Below are 16,126 nucleotides of genomic sequence, written 5' to 3'. Positions count from 1 at the left end.
GGGTGGAAAAATAGCTTGGGTTAAGGCCCCATGGGCTTCATTCTCCTCACATGGCTAGTTTGGAGCAGCAGCTCCAGGGAAGCCTCACTCCTGAGCCTGGAGTTTTTTTGGCGCTGTGTCAAACATCCCCTACCCCAGGGGAAGTACTGAAACACCCTCAACAGCTGTGTAGGGGAATTTGGGGAGGGTGAGAGGCACACTAAGGGCAGGACTTTATGTCAGGTGCACCTGGAGAAACATCATGGTTGAGCCAATGGATGCATGGAAGGGTCTGGAGCCCCAGGAGCAGCTGAGGGAGCTGGAAAGGGGCTCAGCCTGGAGAAAAGGAGCCTCAGGGGAACCTTGTGTCTCTGCACAACTCCCTGACGGGAGGGGACAGCCGGGGGGGTCAGGCTCTGCTCCCAGGGAACGGGGACAGGAGGAGAGGGAACGGCCTCAGCCTGGGCTGGGGAGGTTCAGGGGAATATTGGGAACAATTCCTTCATGGAAAGGGTTTTTCAGCCCTGGCACAGCTGCCCAGGGCAGGGGTGGAGCCCCCAGCCCTGGAAAAATTCAAAATTCACGTGGATGTGGCGCCTGGGGACATTGGTGACCTTGGCAGTGCTTGGGGGAATGTTTGGATTTGATCCTGGAGGTTTTTCCCAGCCTGTTATTCCGTGGTTCTGAGCACTGGGAGGTTCTGTCAGAGATCTACAACCTCAGATGGATCCATGCTGGGAGTCCCACCTGTCGGTTGTCCCTGTCCCCAGAACGAGGGACAACAGGCTTGGTTTCTGTTTGCGAGGGTCAAGTTACACATCAAAACGAGCTTGTTCAGCCGGGGTGGTGCCTGCAGGGGTGGGGACCCTCCAGCCCTGGAGGCTTTCAAGTCTCTGGAGAAGAGCCATTATCACCCTGGATTGAGGAATAACCTTCTCCTTCCCTGACCCTGGTGTTTTCCCAAAATGGGTTGAGGAGAGGGAATGATTATGGATAGACTTTTCGGCATCTGAAATAATGCTGAAGTGTCAGGGGGCTTGTCAGGACATCTCAATTCTTTCTTTATGGAGCCTATTTTCTGTTAAACAGATTCATAAATATTACTCGAAATGTGCCTGTGCATCTGAGCATAGTTACCCTTGACCTGGAACTGTGAAAGGAGAAAAAAAGAAAAGCTCTGGACCAGAACTGTGCTGTAAAGTGGGATAAGAAAAGCTGGTTTATTTTTCTAGTGATAGATGGCAACATTCCTGTCCTGGCGGCTGTGAGTCAAAGGTTTATTAAGGAGAAGAAAAATTGGTAAGAAAAGCCCAGAAGCTCCTGTTCCATTTAGTGAATTTTACATCGTTCTTCCCTCAGGTGTGTGGGGAAATGTTAGAATGGAAGCAGCAAAAGCCAAATTGAGTAGGAGCAGTGTGAGTGAACGGAGCCGGGGACAGACAGAGATTCAGCTCTGGCAGGACCAGAGTCCCCAGCATGCGGTGCCAGGGCTGGAGCTGCCTTGGGCAGGAGCAGGAGTGGCTCCTCCAGCCAGCCCAGCAACTCTGCACAGACACCAGGGGTGTTTCTTGGGATTGATTTTTGAGACAAAAGCCAGCAAACCCGCAGGAAGCACCTGCTGGAGCAGTGAGGTGTTGCAGGTTGCTGTGAGGAATGGAGGATGGGTTGTGCCTGGGCTCTGTCCCCTGTGCTGGCACTGCTGGGGCACCTCCAGTCCTGGGCATCTCCAAGAGGAACAGCGATGGGCTGGAGTGTATCCAGGGCAGGGAACAGTGCTGGAAAGGGTCTGGAGCGCCAGGAGCAGCTGAGGGAGCTGGAAAGGGGCTCAGCCTGGAGAAGAGGAGGCTCAGGGGGAACCTTGTGTCTCTGCACAACTCCCTGACAGGAGGGGACAGCCGGAGGGGTTGGGCTCTGCTCCCAGGGAACGGGGACAGGAGGAGAGGGAACGGCTTCAGCCTGGGCCAGGGGAGGTTTGGGTGGATATTGGGAACAATTCCTTCATGGAAAGGGTTTTCCAGCCCTGTCACAGCTGCCAGGGAGGGGATGGAGTCCCCATCCATGGAGGGATTTACACACTGTGTGGAATGTGGCACTTGGGGACACAGGTTAATGGTGACCTTGCAGTGCTGGAGGAATGGTTGGATTCCATCTCCATTTCCCAACGTTAATGTGTCAGATCCTGCAGTAGTGGCTGGGCACCCACAGGGACTCCAGAGGTGTCCCAGCAGGCCAGGTTGCAACCTGGTCCCTGATGTAGAACAGACTGTTTGGGCTTCTGGGGAGTCAAAACATGGGAAGTTAGGACTCTTAGCTAGGGAGTCCTTAGGGCTGGAATATCTGGGGGTGTTGCTCAGGTACCTCCTGAGCCATTTGACTAAATTGATGCTGCTCTTTCCAGTCCCAGTCCCATAGCTTTGCAGGCAGACACATCCACACACCCATTCCATGGGCCAGAGAAATTGGTGAGCTCATCTGATGCTTTATTCATTCAACCCATGGCTGTAAAAATGAGATTTCCTTTCAAGGAACGGAATTCTTGTGTCCCTTTACCCTTTAGGATACCCTACAGGATAGCCCTCTATACTGTGGGTGCCTGTGGGTGATGGCAAATAATCTGCTTTCGTGTTGCCACAATTTGTACTGGGTTTGGAGAGCACAGCCATTAAAGCCCCATAATTCTCTCTCAGAGTAAATGATGGAGAGACACCTCGCTGGTGGGGAGCGAGGCTGGGAAGTTTATTTGATGGATACATTTTTCTGGGGAGTGACTTGTAAATCTGTGTGCCCTTGCAAAAGGCATACACAGGATGGAAAGATAACTCAGGAATGGGAGAGTGGGAGTCTTGATAATATAGAGAAAAAGCCAAAGAGAAATGCATGACCTGTTCTAGGAAATCCTTGGGGTACCCATGGATCAGCATGGATAGAGCCGGTCCCTCAGCCCCCTGTCCCCCAGGCTCTCGTGGTGCTGCTCAGGTCCTTACAAGGGGTACCAGAGTCAGCCCCCAGCTTCCCCAGGGTGCTGTGCCAAGCGGTGCTGTCCTTTCCCAAGTTAGTGGAGCAGCTGGAATAAGCTTTTCCAGGGACATGTGCTCTGCTGGGAGGTGATGGCAGGAGCAGAGCCATTGGGATACAGGAGAGGCCCTGCCCTCCTGGAATACACCGATCCTGGGCAGTTTGTCCCTGCCTGGCTGGTGATTTGTGTGCTCGAATGGTTGTGTACAAACCCACTTCCTCCTCTGGGTGGATGTGTCAGTTTTGGTGTCAACTGCTTTGGGAAAGTTCCACTCAGACTTTAGGGGATGTTGGGATTTTGTTCTTCTGCTTATAAAGCTGGCAGGGTAATTATGGGAGTCCAGATGCAAAATGCTGAGAGAGAGAAATTAATTAATTCCAAAACTGACTTGCAGTAGTTTTAGGAATATGAAACTTAGTCCTTCAATCTCAGCGTGCGCTGGAGTTGCTGCTTTCTTCTCCAATAAAGCTCTCATTTAGTGCTGTCAGGTTTCTATGGAATAACCATTAGTCCTGTCACTTCCTCAGGACTGAGCCTGGCTGTTTGAAAATGCACTGAGCCCTGCTCTGATTCCAAACCAGCTCTGCTACGTGAGGCTGGAGCAATATCCACAGACACCTCTTTTATCTGGGCTTTGCAGCAGAGCTGTAATTTTCTGTACTGCAGTGTCAAGGCAATGAGAGGAGAGCTGAGGACCTGGATTCACACTCCAGGCTTTGTTTTTTATCTTTTAAACAGACCAGCCCCCAATCTAAATCCTCAGATAGGATTCGAGTACATCAAAGCGCGTCAGGGAAATGTGAAGTGACAGATTTGGAACAAGCTTGTTTGGAGACAGCGGATTTCATCCGGGGTCCTGAGCACCTGGTCAGGTGTGGGTGGGCTGGAGGAGCATCCAGCTCCTCCTCCTTCCCGTGGGCACCAGGAGTGGGGCTGAGGTGGTATTTTCACATGGATGCTACATTTGAGCTCTTTGTGTTTTCCTCTTCCTTCTGAAAGGTCTCTGGCTGTTCAGGACCATGCCACGTGCTGGGTTTTCTTTTGATCACATCCTTTGTGGAGCTGCATGTTCTGTGTTTCCAGTCTGGTTTTAGTCCCTTGCTGTGTTTGGGGAGCTGTGCTTGGCTCCTCCAGGAGCTGCTTTTCCTGGAGGCCCGTGGGGACCAGCAGCAGCACAGCCCTGGCCTGGGCTGTTTTCTTAACACATGTGCTTAGAGTGGCATTGAGCTGCTCTGTGTGGTTGTGTCTCGGCATTCAGCAGCATCCCCAAGGTCCCAGCAGCGGAGAGCTTGGCTCAAAGGTTTAATCTTGGCTCAGGTGCTACCTGCACACTGCTCTCAGCAGTGCCCAGGGCACACCCAGCCCCAGGCTCTGGGTGCTGCAGAGCTGCCGTCTGGGCCCTGGCTGTGGCCTGGTCCCCTCTGCTTTGGGAGGGCTCCAGCTGCTCTTCTCAGCCCTCCTTGTGCCAGGGTGTGTTTTGGATGCCGATGTTTGGGAGGGGGGTTTGTTACAGAACCACAGAAGGGTTTGGGTTGGAAGGGACCTTAAAATCATCTTGTTCCAACCCCTGCCACAGGCTGAGCCACCTTCCTCCAGACCAGGTTGTTCAGGGCCCCATCCACTGTTGATTTAGGGCTGTTGTCCCCTTTCCAGGTGTGTCAGGAGTGAAGGCAGCTCGCCTGGAGGAGGCCCTGGCAGTGAAGCACTGTGCCCTGTCCCTGGTGGGGGAGCCCATCATGTACCCACACATCAACCGCTTCGTGAGGCTCCTGCACCAGCACGGCATCTCCACCTTCCTGGTCACCAACGCTCAGTTCCCCGAGGAGATCAGGTAGGAGATGCAGGAAATTCCTCCTGAAGCTCCTGCTGAAACATTGGAGTGCTGACCTGTGTCCTAATCCCATTTAGTGGCCCCTCACAGCTTTGCATGAGCACTGACAATGAAAAATCCCCCTCAGCATCTGATTTTGACCTCAATCTCCCCATGCTCCCTCTCATCCCTTTCTTCCCTTCAGTTCAATTTTCTTTTCTGTACCTCCTAAACAATCTGTGGTTACTTGTGGAAGCAGAGAAGATGGAATGTGGCACCTGTGAAGGTGTGACAGGAGGGGAGCAGTGAGTGAGTTTGTGCCTGGGGCAGGGATAACTTCTGTCCTGCCAGCCAGCGCAGGGCACTGAGCTCAGAGATTGCTTTTTGGGGCTGATCTTTGTTCTGACCCCAGAGGGGCAGCTACAAAGGCTCAACCCAAGGCTCTGTCCAGCACAGCAGCCCCAGCAGGATAAGGAGGGGTGACAAGCACGTGTTCATCAGCAAAGTGGGATCCGCTTAACCTCCCTCAGGGGGACTTGAGTGAAATTTTCCAAACACTTTAATGAAGTTTTTCAGAGTCTTTACAAAGGTAAAGAATCACTTTTTCTGATGTTTTGGAGCATCCAGACTGCTGTTACCAAAGTCTGAAGCAGTGTAGCAAGAAAGTGCAGCTTGTGGGGAAACTCAGCTCCAGTGAGGCTGGAGGCTCCTCAGAATCCCAGCAGTTCAGAACAGCAGCAAATCCAGCCCTGGAGCTGTGGGAGCTGTGGGCAGGGTGGCCTTGGTGTGTCACCCAGCTCATTCCAGCTCCTCCTCTGTGTCAGTGCTCCTGGGACAGCTTCCTTTGCACTCCTCGTGGTCTGAATCTGGCACTGAGGGAGGAGCGCAGGCAGTTTATGAGTGAGTAATTATACACTACAAAGGCATTCCAAATGATTGAATAATTGTGTAATCAAGTTACTTTAAGTCATGTATTATGTGCCTGGTAGATAGAAATTGCTCTTTCCTAAATATAGCAGTTTAAAAAGAGAGCACGCACTCTATTTTGAAACTGCACTTTTTGGATCTGCTGAACCTTTTAAAAAAGAAACAAAAATGAAGGGGATGAAATGCTAGTCTTGCTGTCTTAAAAATTGCAGCTGATCTTTGGCTCATCAAAGCAGATGATTTGCTTAATATGGGAACTGAAGGACCCAGCTCATTTCTGTGCTGTCAGTGGAGGAGCTGTAGTTAAAAAGTTCATCCTGCGGTAGGAAGGGTGACCTCTGGTGCAAGAGAGATAAAAGGGACTTGGGACAAGGGCTGGAGGGACAGGACACAAGGAATGGCTTCCAAGAGGGCAGGGCTGGATGGGATATTGGGAAGGAATTGTTCCTGTGAGGGTGGGCAGGCCCTGGCACAGGGTGCCCAGAGCAGCTGTGGCTGCCCCTGGATCCCTGGCAGTGCCCAAGGCCAGGCTGGACACTGGGGCTTGGAGCAGCCTGGGACAGTGGAATATGTCCCTGCCCAGGGTGGGATGAACTTTAAGATTCCTCCCAACCCCTTCTAGGAGAGGGCAGCATGGCCTGGGGTGTTGCTGGAAGCAGGACACGCGCTCCAGCAGGTGACCCCTGTGCCTTCCTCTCCTCTTCCTCTCTGGGCTGCAGCTTCATCTGTCCCACGCTCACAATAAACTGAGGAAGGTTTTACACCAGGTGAGCTCCTACTGAACCTGTACCTGGCTCCTGTCTCTGATCCATAGCTGTGAACAACCCTTGTGTGTGGGTTTACCTTTATAATCAATAACAATACCAATAATGAGCGGATGATTATTAGTGCTGACCAGCAAATTCTCATTTTTGACGTAGCTGTTCCTGGTCCTTGTGGACCTGCCTGGTGGAGCCACCTCAGGGCTGGAGGCCTGAAGTCAGTTTATTTGAGTGGCACAGCTCAGCTGAAGATTTCAGATCAGGATTTCTGCCCCCATCCATGTGTGAATGCCATGCATTTGGTCTCCTGCGTTTCACCTCAGGTGTTTGAGCTAGCCTGGAAATTCACACCCAAAATCCATCCTGGTGCCACACAGCTAGATCTGTTGCTATTCTGCACTGGAGCTGTGTCCCAGGAACACCAGTCTGTGTCCTTGATCTCACTGCACCCATGGCTGCCCTCTCTCCTTGTTCCCCTTTGGCAGAACGTGCCCAGCTCACCCTGACTTGATTCCCAGCTGTGCTGAAATCTGTGGGCCATTCCTGTTTGGGGCTGAAATCCCTCCCTGGGATCATTTCTTCTTCCTTCATTTCCCCCATGCTGACAGTGAGTCGTGCTCCTGCCTGTCCCTAGGTTTGAGAAAAGATGATTTTTCTCAGCCCCTCTTTTGACAAGCACCTGCTCCATCTTTACTAGGGCCCCTTTTAATTAAGCAAGGACAGCACTGAGTAAAGAAAGAGTTTGGCTCAGTATTTCTGGAAACTGAGCACTTCAATCCACTTAGGCCCAGAACATTTGGTCATTTTGGAGTCTGTGGCTTTGGGCTGCCAGTCCAGACAAGCTTGTTTACCAAACTGAGATTTTAACCTGAAGTGTTCAGTTTTTTTCTGGGTTATTTCATTTTGCCGTCTAAATACACACACAGAGGATGTGTTCTGATGGTTGGTTGAGTGCCCATGTTAAGTGGATTTTTTTCTGGACACAAAGAGCTCTGGTCAGTCTCACTCTGGACAGTTCTTGTCCCTCTGTCACCTTTGTGTGACAGTGTATTTTTAGGTGGCACTGTTTGGCAGCTGAACAATAGCTTCTGATTTCTTGTCATCTTCTCTAGAGAACCAAATGAAGCTGGGACTGGTGCCTGCTCATTACAGACTTAAGGCAAAACACTCCCAAAATGCTGCCCCCAAATGTTGAGAGCTCTGTGGTACACTGGGACATGGTTGTGGATGCTGCAGCCCTCGGGGTGGGAGATGCCACGAGGGGTGGGTGTGTTACACTCACAGCCTTTGTCACTTCTGTCAGTGGAGAGGGTTTATCTCCATCCTAGAGGTGTGTCCCTACTCCTGGAGGTGCCCAGGGAAGGCCTGGAAGTGGCACTCAGTGCTCTGGGCTGGTGACAAGGTGAGGATTGGGCACAGCTGGGCTTGGTGATATTGAAGGGCTTTTCCAACCTCGGTGATCCTGGGATTCTGAGGGAGCTCCTCTCTAGGTTGTTCTTAATCCCTTTGATCCTTTTGCTGATGGACTGTGGTGTTGCTGCTTCTCCTTTATTCCCCTGGCATTTATGGAGGGGATCAGACTCCACCCAGGCTCTTCCCACACCACAGGGTGTTTAGTCCCTTCAGGAGTTCCCAGTGTTGGGCTCCCAGGTGCTGGGACCAGCACTTGTGACCAGAAAGGCTCTGCTCCAGGATTTCTGTGGAATAAGAGCCTTGGCAGGGGAAGGAGAGAAGGAAGGAGTGGTGGTTTGTGTGTGGGTTTATTTTCTAAACAGCTTTGAGATCCCTTCAAAAGTGTCATTGATGATCCTGCTGCAGGTCAGGGGAGTTCAGCATGTCCAGCAGTAGGAACTGGCTGAATTAGGGCTGAATTTAGAGTCACAGAATCCCTGAGGTGGGAAAATCCCTCTAGGATCATCAGGACCCAGCTGTGCCTGATCCCCACCTTGTCCCCAGCCCAGAGCACTGAGTGCCACCTCCATTCCTTCCTTGAACTCCTCCAGGGATGGGGACTCCAAACCTCCCTGGGCAGCCCTTGTCAATGCTGACCACCCTTTCCATGGGGAAATTCCTGCTGATGTCCCTTTCTGTTGAATGGGATTGTTTTTCCATGGGCCAAATATGTCATGGAGAGGGGGCAGAGCTTTGTGGATTGCAGAACCTCTCCATGCCTCACCTGAACCCCTTCCTTTGGGAAGCCTTTCCTGATGTGTTACAGCTCCACTGGAATGAAGTCCATCCTGGTGCAGGGAGGAAATGACAGTGAAATTGTCAGCCAAGGGCTGTGTGCGTGAGTTCTCAGCCTCGGGGGTGTTGAGGTTATAACACCTTGCTGCTGCTGCTGGTCACTTGGCAGAGATGAACTTTCCCTGGAAATACTGTCCAGTTGCTGTTCCTGCTTTTGTAGGAGAACACAAACTCAAGCAGCAGACTTGTGAAAGCAGCAATTCCCTTTTCCATTCGCAGGAGGCTGGAGCCTGTGACCCAGCTCTATGTCAGTGTGGATGCCAGCACCAAGGAGAGCCTGAAGAGGATTGACAGACCGCTCTTCAAGGACTTCTGGCAGAGGTTTCTAGACAGCTTAAAGGCCTTGGCTGAAAAGGTACCCACTTAAGAATGGGCTTTTAAATGGCTTTTCCCTTCCTGCTACACTTTGCTGACTCACCACACCTTTTTTCTTCCTTCTCACCTTACCTGCTTCTACTTTCTGTAGAAGTAGAAGACTTGAGAGGCTTTAAGATGGACCATGGAGTGGGTTCTGAGTGTGTTGGGAGTTTACTTCCATGGTTGGGGTGTTCAGGTGTGTGAAGTGCAGCAGTTTTGAGTGGTTTTCCAGAGCAGAATGTGTGTGTCAAATGAGGCAGTAAACTCTGTGAATAAAAGGTGCTGTGAGGGATGAAGAGATTATCAAATAATAGATGTCCTAACAAAGGAGTTACACTAAAAACAGGCTTTTGAAGGAGAGCTGGAAATTCAGGGAGGAGTTGTAAATCCCCTGTGTTCCTTTGCTCTGGTTCTCAGAGGCTCCCTTTGAATGGATCACATGAAGGACGTTAAAATGTGTATGCTGGAGTTTGGTAGCTCTGTCACCTTCCTGCTGCAGAGAAATCTGCTTTTTTTTCTGGAAGATTGACCCAACCCATGGGATGTGAGCATAGCAGCAGGGGGAGCCTTTGCCCTGCGTGTGTTGGACTCAGCTGAGCAGTGACCTGGGGCCCTGGGGCGGTGTCAGCTCAGGCTCTGTGTGACAGGTGACTTGAGTAATTAATGAAGCACGTCTGGGCCCAGCAGCAGATGACTGGATAAGAGTGGTGCCTCACAAGCATGTCTGCCTGTCTTGTTCCTGCTCCTGGGCTCTGATGGAAGCCAGGGCTGTGTTTACTGATCTGGCAGACGTTGACACGTTACCTGCTGGGACGAACAGCCAAGAGAGACTGTTGCCTTTGAATAATGAGGTTTTGTTGGAATAATGAGTTTTCCTGCCTTCTCAGATGACAGTGTTGGACCATTCTCTGCCAAATGAACTTAGCTTAGTGGATCTGTGAGACTCAGAGGAATTGAGTGGCTCTTTCAGCTGCAAAGGCACATGGGCAGCGTGGTCAGGTGCTTTGTGTGGGAGGTGCAGCGCTCTTGTGCAAAGCCTCAGGCCACACTCAGGGTATTGAAATCAAGTGCAAACTAAATTCTCTGTTAGCAGGGAAATCTGTGGGAAGACGGGGAGCTAAAATACTGAAGGCACAAAATGCTGAAAAAGCCTTTTGGGAAGTTGCTTTTGCCCGTCATTTCTTTCCTGCTGCCTCTCTTGACCCCGAGTGTTCATTACTGGGAGAAGTTTCCTTGCAAGCAATTGAAGGTGAAAGTATTGGCAAGTCTGTCCATACAGCTAAAAATACCCTGGTCAAGGTGAAGAGGAGAGGAGAAAGCAGCTCCACTAGCAGGTGCATTTTCTCCTCCGAGCAACTGCACTTTGAAGGGTCCTTGAAACACTGATAACACAAGAGCCAGTTAATGGTTGTTCCAGTTGGTGAAACCCTGCTCTGCCAGCCCTGCTCAGCTGCACAAGGCAGCATCATGTGTGGGGACAGCAGGAAATCTTGGGGAAGCTGCTGTTTATTGGTTTTCTCTTAATCCCAGAATCAGTGAGGTTGGAAAACCCTTCCCAGACCATCGAGTCCAAGCTGTGCCTGATGCCCACCTTGTCACCAGCCCAGAGCACTGAGTGCCACTTCCAGGCCTTCCTTGGGCACCTTCAGGGGTAGGGACTCCAAACCTCCCTGGGCAGCCCCTACCAAGGACTGACCACCCTTTCCATGAAGAATTTTTTCCCACATATCCAGCCTAAATCTCCCCTGGCACAGCTTGAAGCCATTTCTCTTTGTCCTCTGTTCCCTGGGAGCAGAGCCCGACCCCCCCGGCTGTCCCCTCCTGGCAGGGAGTTGTGCAGAGCCACAAGGTTCCCCCTGAGCCTCCTTTTCTCCAGGCTGAGCCCCTTTCCAGCTCCCTCAGCTGCTCCTGGCGCTCCAGACCCTCCCCAGCTCTGTTCCCTGCCCTGAACACACTCCAGCCCCTCAGGGTCTGCATGATTCTGAGGGGCACAAAACTGACTCTGGAGTGGAGGTGCCCCAGCAGTGCCAGCACAGGGGGCTGCACTGATCAAACACAGGATTCTGGTACCCAAAGCTTCGAGGTGCAGCAGCACCTCTCTGTTCCCCTCCCAGCTGTCCTGGCCCGAACTTGCACTGGCAAGAGCTGCTCTGTGGGACTGTGAAATACAGGAGGTGGTGGTAGCTAAAGCACCTGCGCATTCCTGTGAAATACAGGCCCTTTTCAAGGCTGGGTGTGGGATGCTGCTGCATTGTGTTGGGAAGGTGATGTTAATTTATCTGGAAAAAATAAAAGTTCCAGTTTTTCCCAGTTCTTGACAAACCTTCCAGGCTGATTCAGTCCTTCCCAGGCCGAGAGGAGCTGGCACTGCAGCTCATCTGAGTCACTGCTGCGCAGTCATGGGCAGCTTTGAGCTGGGCACACTGAAAGATAGAAGTGGGCAAAGGGAGTTTACAGGAACACGAGTTGTACCTGCTGTGCTCACTCCTGTGGCGTTTGGGAGGTGCTGGTCCTGCTCACCCCCTGCCTAGGTGATGGCACAATAATCCTCTGGTTTGATAATCCAAGACTGAGAAGTAGGAGAAAGGAAGAGGGAAGGACACGGTTTTAAGTGAGAAAGGAGAGAGGATGTTTGGCTTGGCTGTTCTCTTTCCTCCAGTCAAAGCCCAGGTCTTGTTAAATATGGGAGGGCCTAGGCAAAGATGGGCTTCAAACCTCCTGCCCCAGTGAGGTGGTTACAGAACCTCAGAATCCTGGAATGGTTTGGGTTGGAAGGGATCTTAAACTCACCTCATTCCAACCCACAGGAACCCATTCCACCAGCCCAGGCTGCTCCAGGCCCCATCTAGCCTTGGCCCTGCCTGGCCTTGGAGTTCATGCTTTTGACTGAACTTCTGCACAAGGTTCTTGCGCCACAGTAAAAGAGTGGATTTAGTAACAAATTGTTCCCAGGATGATCTGACAGCCTCATCCAACATGTAGGAGATTAGTTGCTACATCCATTTTCAAAGGAAGCCCAGGAATAAAAGATAAAAAGCTTTTGTGCTATTTCTCTCTGCAGGCAAACAACATGAACCCCTCTCCCTTTGTCCACTGCTGCTTGGAGCAAGTTTGATCCTTTCTAGAGCTGCTCTCATTCAAATGATCTCTGTGTTAAATTTTCTGTGCTGAGAAACACTTTTTGAGAGAGGAATTAATGTTAAACAGCAGGTGGACTCCCGAAGGCTCCCTTTGTTTCTTTTCCTGAATCCTCTACCCACGAAATTAAATTAAGAGGGAAAGGAAAGACATGAGCATGTGCAATTTAGATTGTGCCCTTCCCAAACACCACATTTAGGTTTTGGAGCCTCATCATCTGACAGCCTTGAATTTGTGAGAGTGATTGAGAGGTGACTTGGCTTGATGGACAAGTGCTTGGAGCAGGCACTGAGGCTGTGAATCCTTATCATCAGGATGAGAAATCTCTGCTGAAAGATGTTTCTTCCAACCATTGCTGCTTCCTAATCCATATCCAATGAGGAATGGGTTGCAAACCAGTGATGAGGGTCCAGCTCAGGAGTGAAGGGGGAGATTTTCCATCCCTAGAGATTTCAATATCAAGTTGATGCTTTTTTTCCAAAATACCTTTAACCAGATGTGCTGAGCAAGAAAACAACCCATGTCTGTGAGCTCTCATCCCCCCCAGTCAGATTCAGGATCCTCTAGTGCTTGCTTTGTTCTGTTTCCCTTGGGGTGACTGGACCAAGTTCTGTAGGCTGAAGGACTCTGGGAATTTGTCCTGGTTGTTGTCCATAAATCACTGAGTGTTTTCCCAAGCAGTAGGGATGTTGGCTAGGACAAATGGGAATCTCCTGCTGAGAAATGGAATGGGGATGCACTGACCCAGTGTGACAAAGTGCTTATGGATTTCTACCCAAGCACTAGGAAAACAGCTGGATAGAAGATGGTGATGAACAGAGCAGCACATGTTCTATTCATGGTTCACATCCCTTGGCAGCAGCTCTGAGGGGGCTTTTTGCCTTCACATAATCCCAGGCTGGGCCAGGCCTGAAGGGAGCACAGCGGGTCCCTGGTGCCACCTCCCTGCTCAGGCAGGGCCATCCCAGAGCACAGGGCACACGATTGTGCCCACAGGGCTCTGGAATATCCCCGCTGAGGAGACTCCAGCCCCTCCCTGGGCAGCCTGTTGAGGGCTGGGCACTGCCCAGGGCAGAAGTTGTGCCTCCTGTGCAGGGGGAATTGCTGGGCTCAGGCCCTGCCCGTGGCTCTGGTGCCGCTGCTGGCCCCCGGAGCAGAGCCTGGGCCCTGCTCTGCCCCTCCCTGCACACAGGGACACCCAGGGCTGAGGGCCCCTCTCAGCTGGGGCTCCTCTCCAGGCTGAACAGCCCCAGCTCCCTCAGCCTTTCCTGGGCATGGAGATGCTCCAGCCCCTCCTCATCCTCACAGTGTGCACTGGCCCCGCTCCAGGAGCTCCTGTCCCTGCTGTGCTGAGGATCCAGAGCTGCACACTGCACCCCAGAGGTGCCCCCAGGGTTGGGCAGAGGGACAGGATTCTTCCCTGAACTGCTGGGAATGCCTCTCCTGACCTGGGGTGAGCACAACAGCTCTTGAACAAGTGGCTGCATGTCCATGGGCTTGCTGAGCTCTGGTCTGAAGGTCCCTGCTGTCACTCGTGCTCTGAGGAACATCTTCCAGCCCTGGCGTGGTGTCACCTCCTCTGTCTGTACCTCCTGGAGTTCCTCGTGATGAATCCTGTCCCGTGCATGGGCTGGCCTGGCAGGACTTGCTGTGCTGCCAGAGCCAGGCTGGCAGAGCTGGGCTGCTGGGACCTGCAGGGGCTGGGTGCCAATGTTCTCTCAAACAGACTGGAGCCATGCACAGAGCAGGAACGAGCCCTGCAGGTTAATGGGATGGTGTGGCACTGCTGGAACTGATGATGGAGCAGAACCTTGTCCTTCCAGGAGGGTCACAAAGCAAAGGAAGCAGCTCATTGGCACTGCCAGGAGCTCAGACTGTGCCTTTGGACATCACACACGACGCTGCTGCAGATCTGGGATCTAACCTTGCCCTCGCCCTTTTTCTACTTCAAGGGGCTGAGGATTTCCTGCAGAACCAGGGTCAGGGCTTGCTGGGAGAGGTAAAGCAGACACCTGGGTTTTTCCTTTATTAAAAAAAGATCAAGAAGGGAAATGGTTCCCTCTGCCTGTGCTGGGATATCACACACTGGCACTGTCTAGGTTTGGTGGCTGGATATTCCTTGCTGGCAGGTGCTAGGAGTGGTTTATCCAGGGGAAGGTACAACAGGAGATAGAAAAACATCTCCCATTAACTCTGGGTCTGCATGTTCACACTGCTCACAGGTAGCTCCTGTTATATTCCTGGGTGATGAAGAGACCAGTTTGATATTTAAACATTCCCAGCCTCACATCTGCTGTTATTTACTTAACTCTTTTTGTTTTTCCCAACATTATCCTGTCTTCCAAGTTACCCTTGTCTTTGTGTGATTACAAACAGCATGAATACATTGAGTTACATCCTCAGCAGTTTTTAGTGCTGATTATTATGTAATAAATGACAGGAACAATTGTTTTTATGAAAAGACACTTTTGATTTGCAGGGAGATGATTTATGTGGCTCCTGGGGGAGGGGAGCCACGTCTGATGTTTCTGAGCTGGGGGACTTTATAAGGAGAATTTAAATGTAAAATCTGCAACAGATGTAGAATCAGTAATCAATTTTGCCACTATAAATCTAGAAGAATTTTACTCTTCTGCACAGTAGATGCTCTCACCAGCTGTGTTCTTGTTTTAATGGGATTGCTAATGAGACTTGTGGTAAAAGCCTTTGGCAATGCAGCCTGAGGAGTGTGACACAGGTATGATGTTATTATGGAGTTATTGCCTCTGAAATCCATCCTGTCCTTTCAGTGTCCTCACACCAATCCAAACCAGGCTTCAGCAAGATGCTTGGCTTCTGAGGGAGTGAAATCTCATTTCTCTGGCTGTGCCAGTCCCTCCTGGTTTGCTTGCGGGCAAGGAAGGGGGGAAATGTTTGTAGCACAGCTCCAGTCAAAGGGATGTGTTATTCCAGCTACTGCTGTCCTGTGTGTGCTGGGGAGGCAGAGAGTGAGGCTGGGGGAAGGGAGGGTTCTGTGGCCAACCGGAGAGCCCGAGGCACAGATAGGGGATGGAATCCATGTCCTCTCGCTCCGTGATCCCAGGTGAAGCCCCTCCTCTCATTTCTGCCCAGGCCTGGCACTGTTTGCTCTTGGCCATGGCTGCAGAGGGTGCCCAGTGCCATCTCGGGGCTGGGACAGGGCAACACCCCTGCCCCCTCCCATGGCCTTGGGAAGGAGCAGTAACAGGGCCCTCCTCCTGTCCTTGCAGCTGCACTCATCCCTTCCCTCCTCAGGCAGCAGACATTGTCCACCTCGCCCAGCTTTTCTGCTGCTGAGCGTGTAGGGAGCATTTGCAATTCTTACCCTCTGTTAAAGAGCATCTCTCCTTTGCCTTGAGCTCTTCTGGAAGCTGCCTGAGAGATGTCAGCCTTGGCTTTTAGGGAGCTTGGTTCAAAGCAGTCTCTGTTCCTCTTCCAGGTTATTTATTACCCAACCACCCAAGGGCTGTTTCCTTCCCTGGGCTTGGCTCTGGGAGTTCCCAGCTTCCTCAGCAGCCTCTGTGGCCTTGGGGACATTTAGTCACATTTTTGTTCTCTGGTTGTGAACTAGAGCAGTTTTCATGGACAGCCCCCCTGAGGAGGCTGAGCCTGTGTGTGTTTATATGGGAACGCTCCAGAAGGAAAGAACAACCCTAAAATTTTGCTTGTGGCAACAAGGGAAATCTGGGGCTGCACTTTGCTTTCAACTAAGGTTTTCTTTCAGCCGCTAAAGCTGAGCTAACGGTGCTGAATGGCACAGACGGGGCCTGTGCAGAGCAGTGCAGCATACTCCAGTTGCTAAATGCGTTAACTCTGGATTTCTCTCCTCACTCACCGATCACCAACAGCTCTCACACAAGGAGTCAGGTGAGA

General features: G+C 51.5%; 1 protein-coding gene across 7 annotated transcripts in view; it reads left to right on the top strand.

Annotated features, from left to right (window-relative positions):
* LOC120761387 (S-adenosyl-L-methionine-dependent tRNA 4-demethylwyosine synthase TYW1-like) overlaps positions 1-16,126 on the top strand; it is a 97,772-nt gene that overhangs the window by 45,248 nt on the left and 36,398 nt on the right. For all 7 annotated transcript variants that reach the window (XM_040082594.2, XM_040082587.1, XM_040082588.2 and 4 more), the window contains 2 exons: positions 4,649-4,826; positions 8,960-9,095. In XM_040082594.2, coding sequence (XP_039938528.1) covers positions 4,649-4,826; positions 8,960-9,095 — 314 coding nt within the window. The remainder of the gene's footprint in view (positions 1-4,648; positions 4,827-8,959; positions 9,096-16,126) is intronic.

This window comes from Hirundo rustica, chromosome 19 (genome assembly GCF_015227805.2).
Source record: "Hirundo rustica isolate bHirRus1 chromosome 19, bHirRus1.pri.v3, whole genome shotgun sequence".
In the NCBI taxonomy this organism is placed as follows: Eukaryota; Metazoa; Chordata; class Aves; order Passeriformes; family Hirundinidae; genus Hirundo; species Hirundo rustica.
This window is presented reverse-complemented; position numbering and strand designations above follow the sequence as displayed.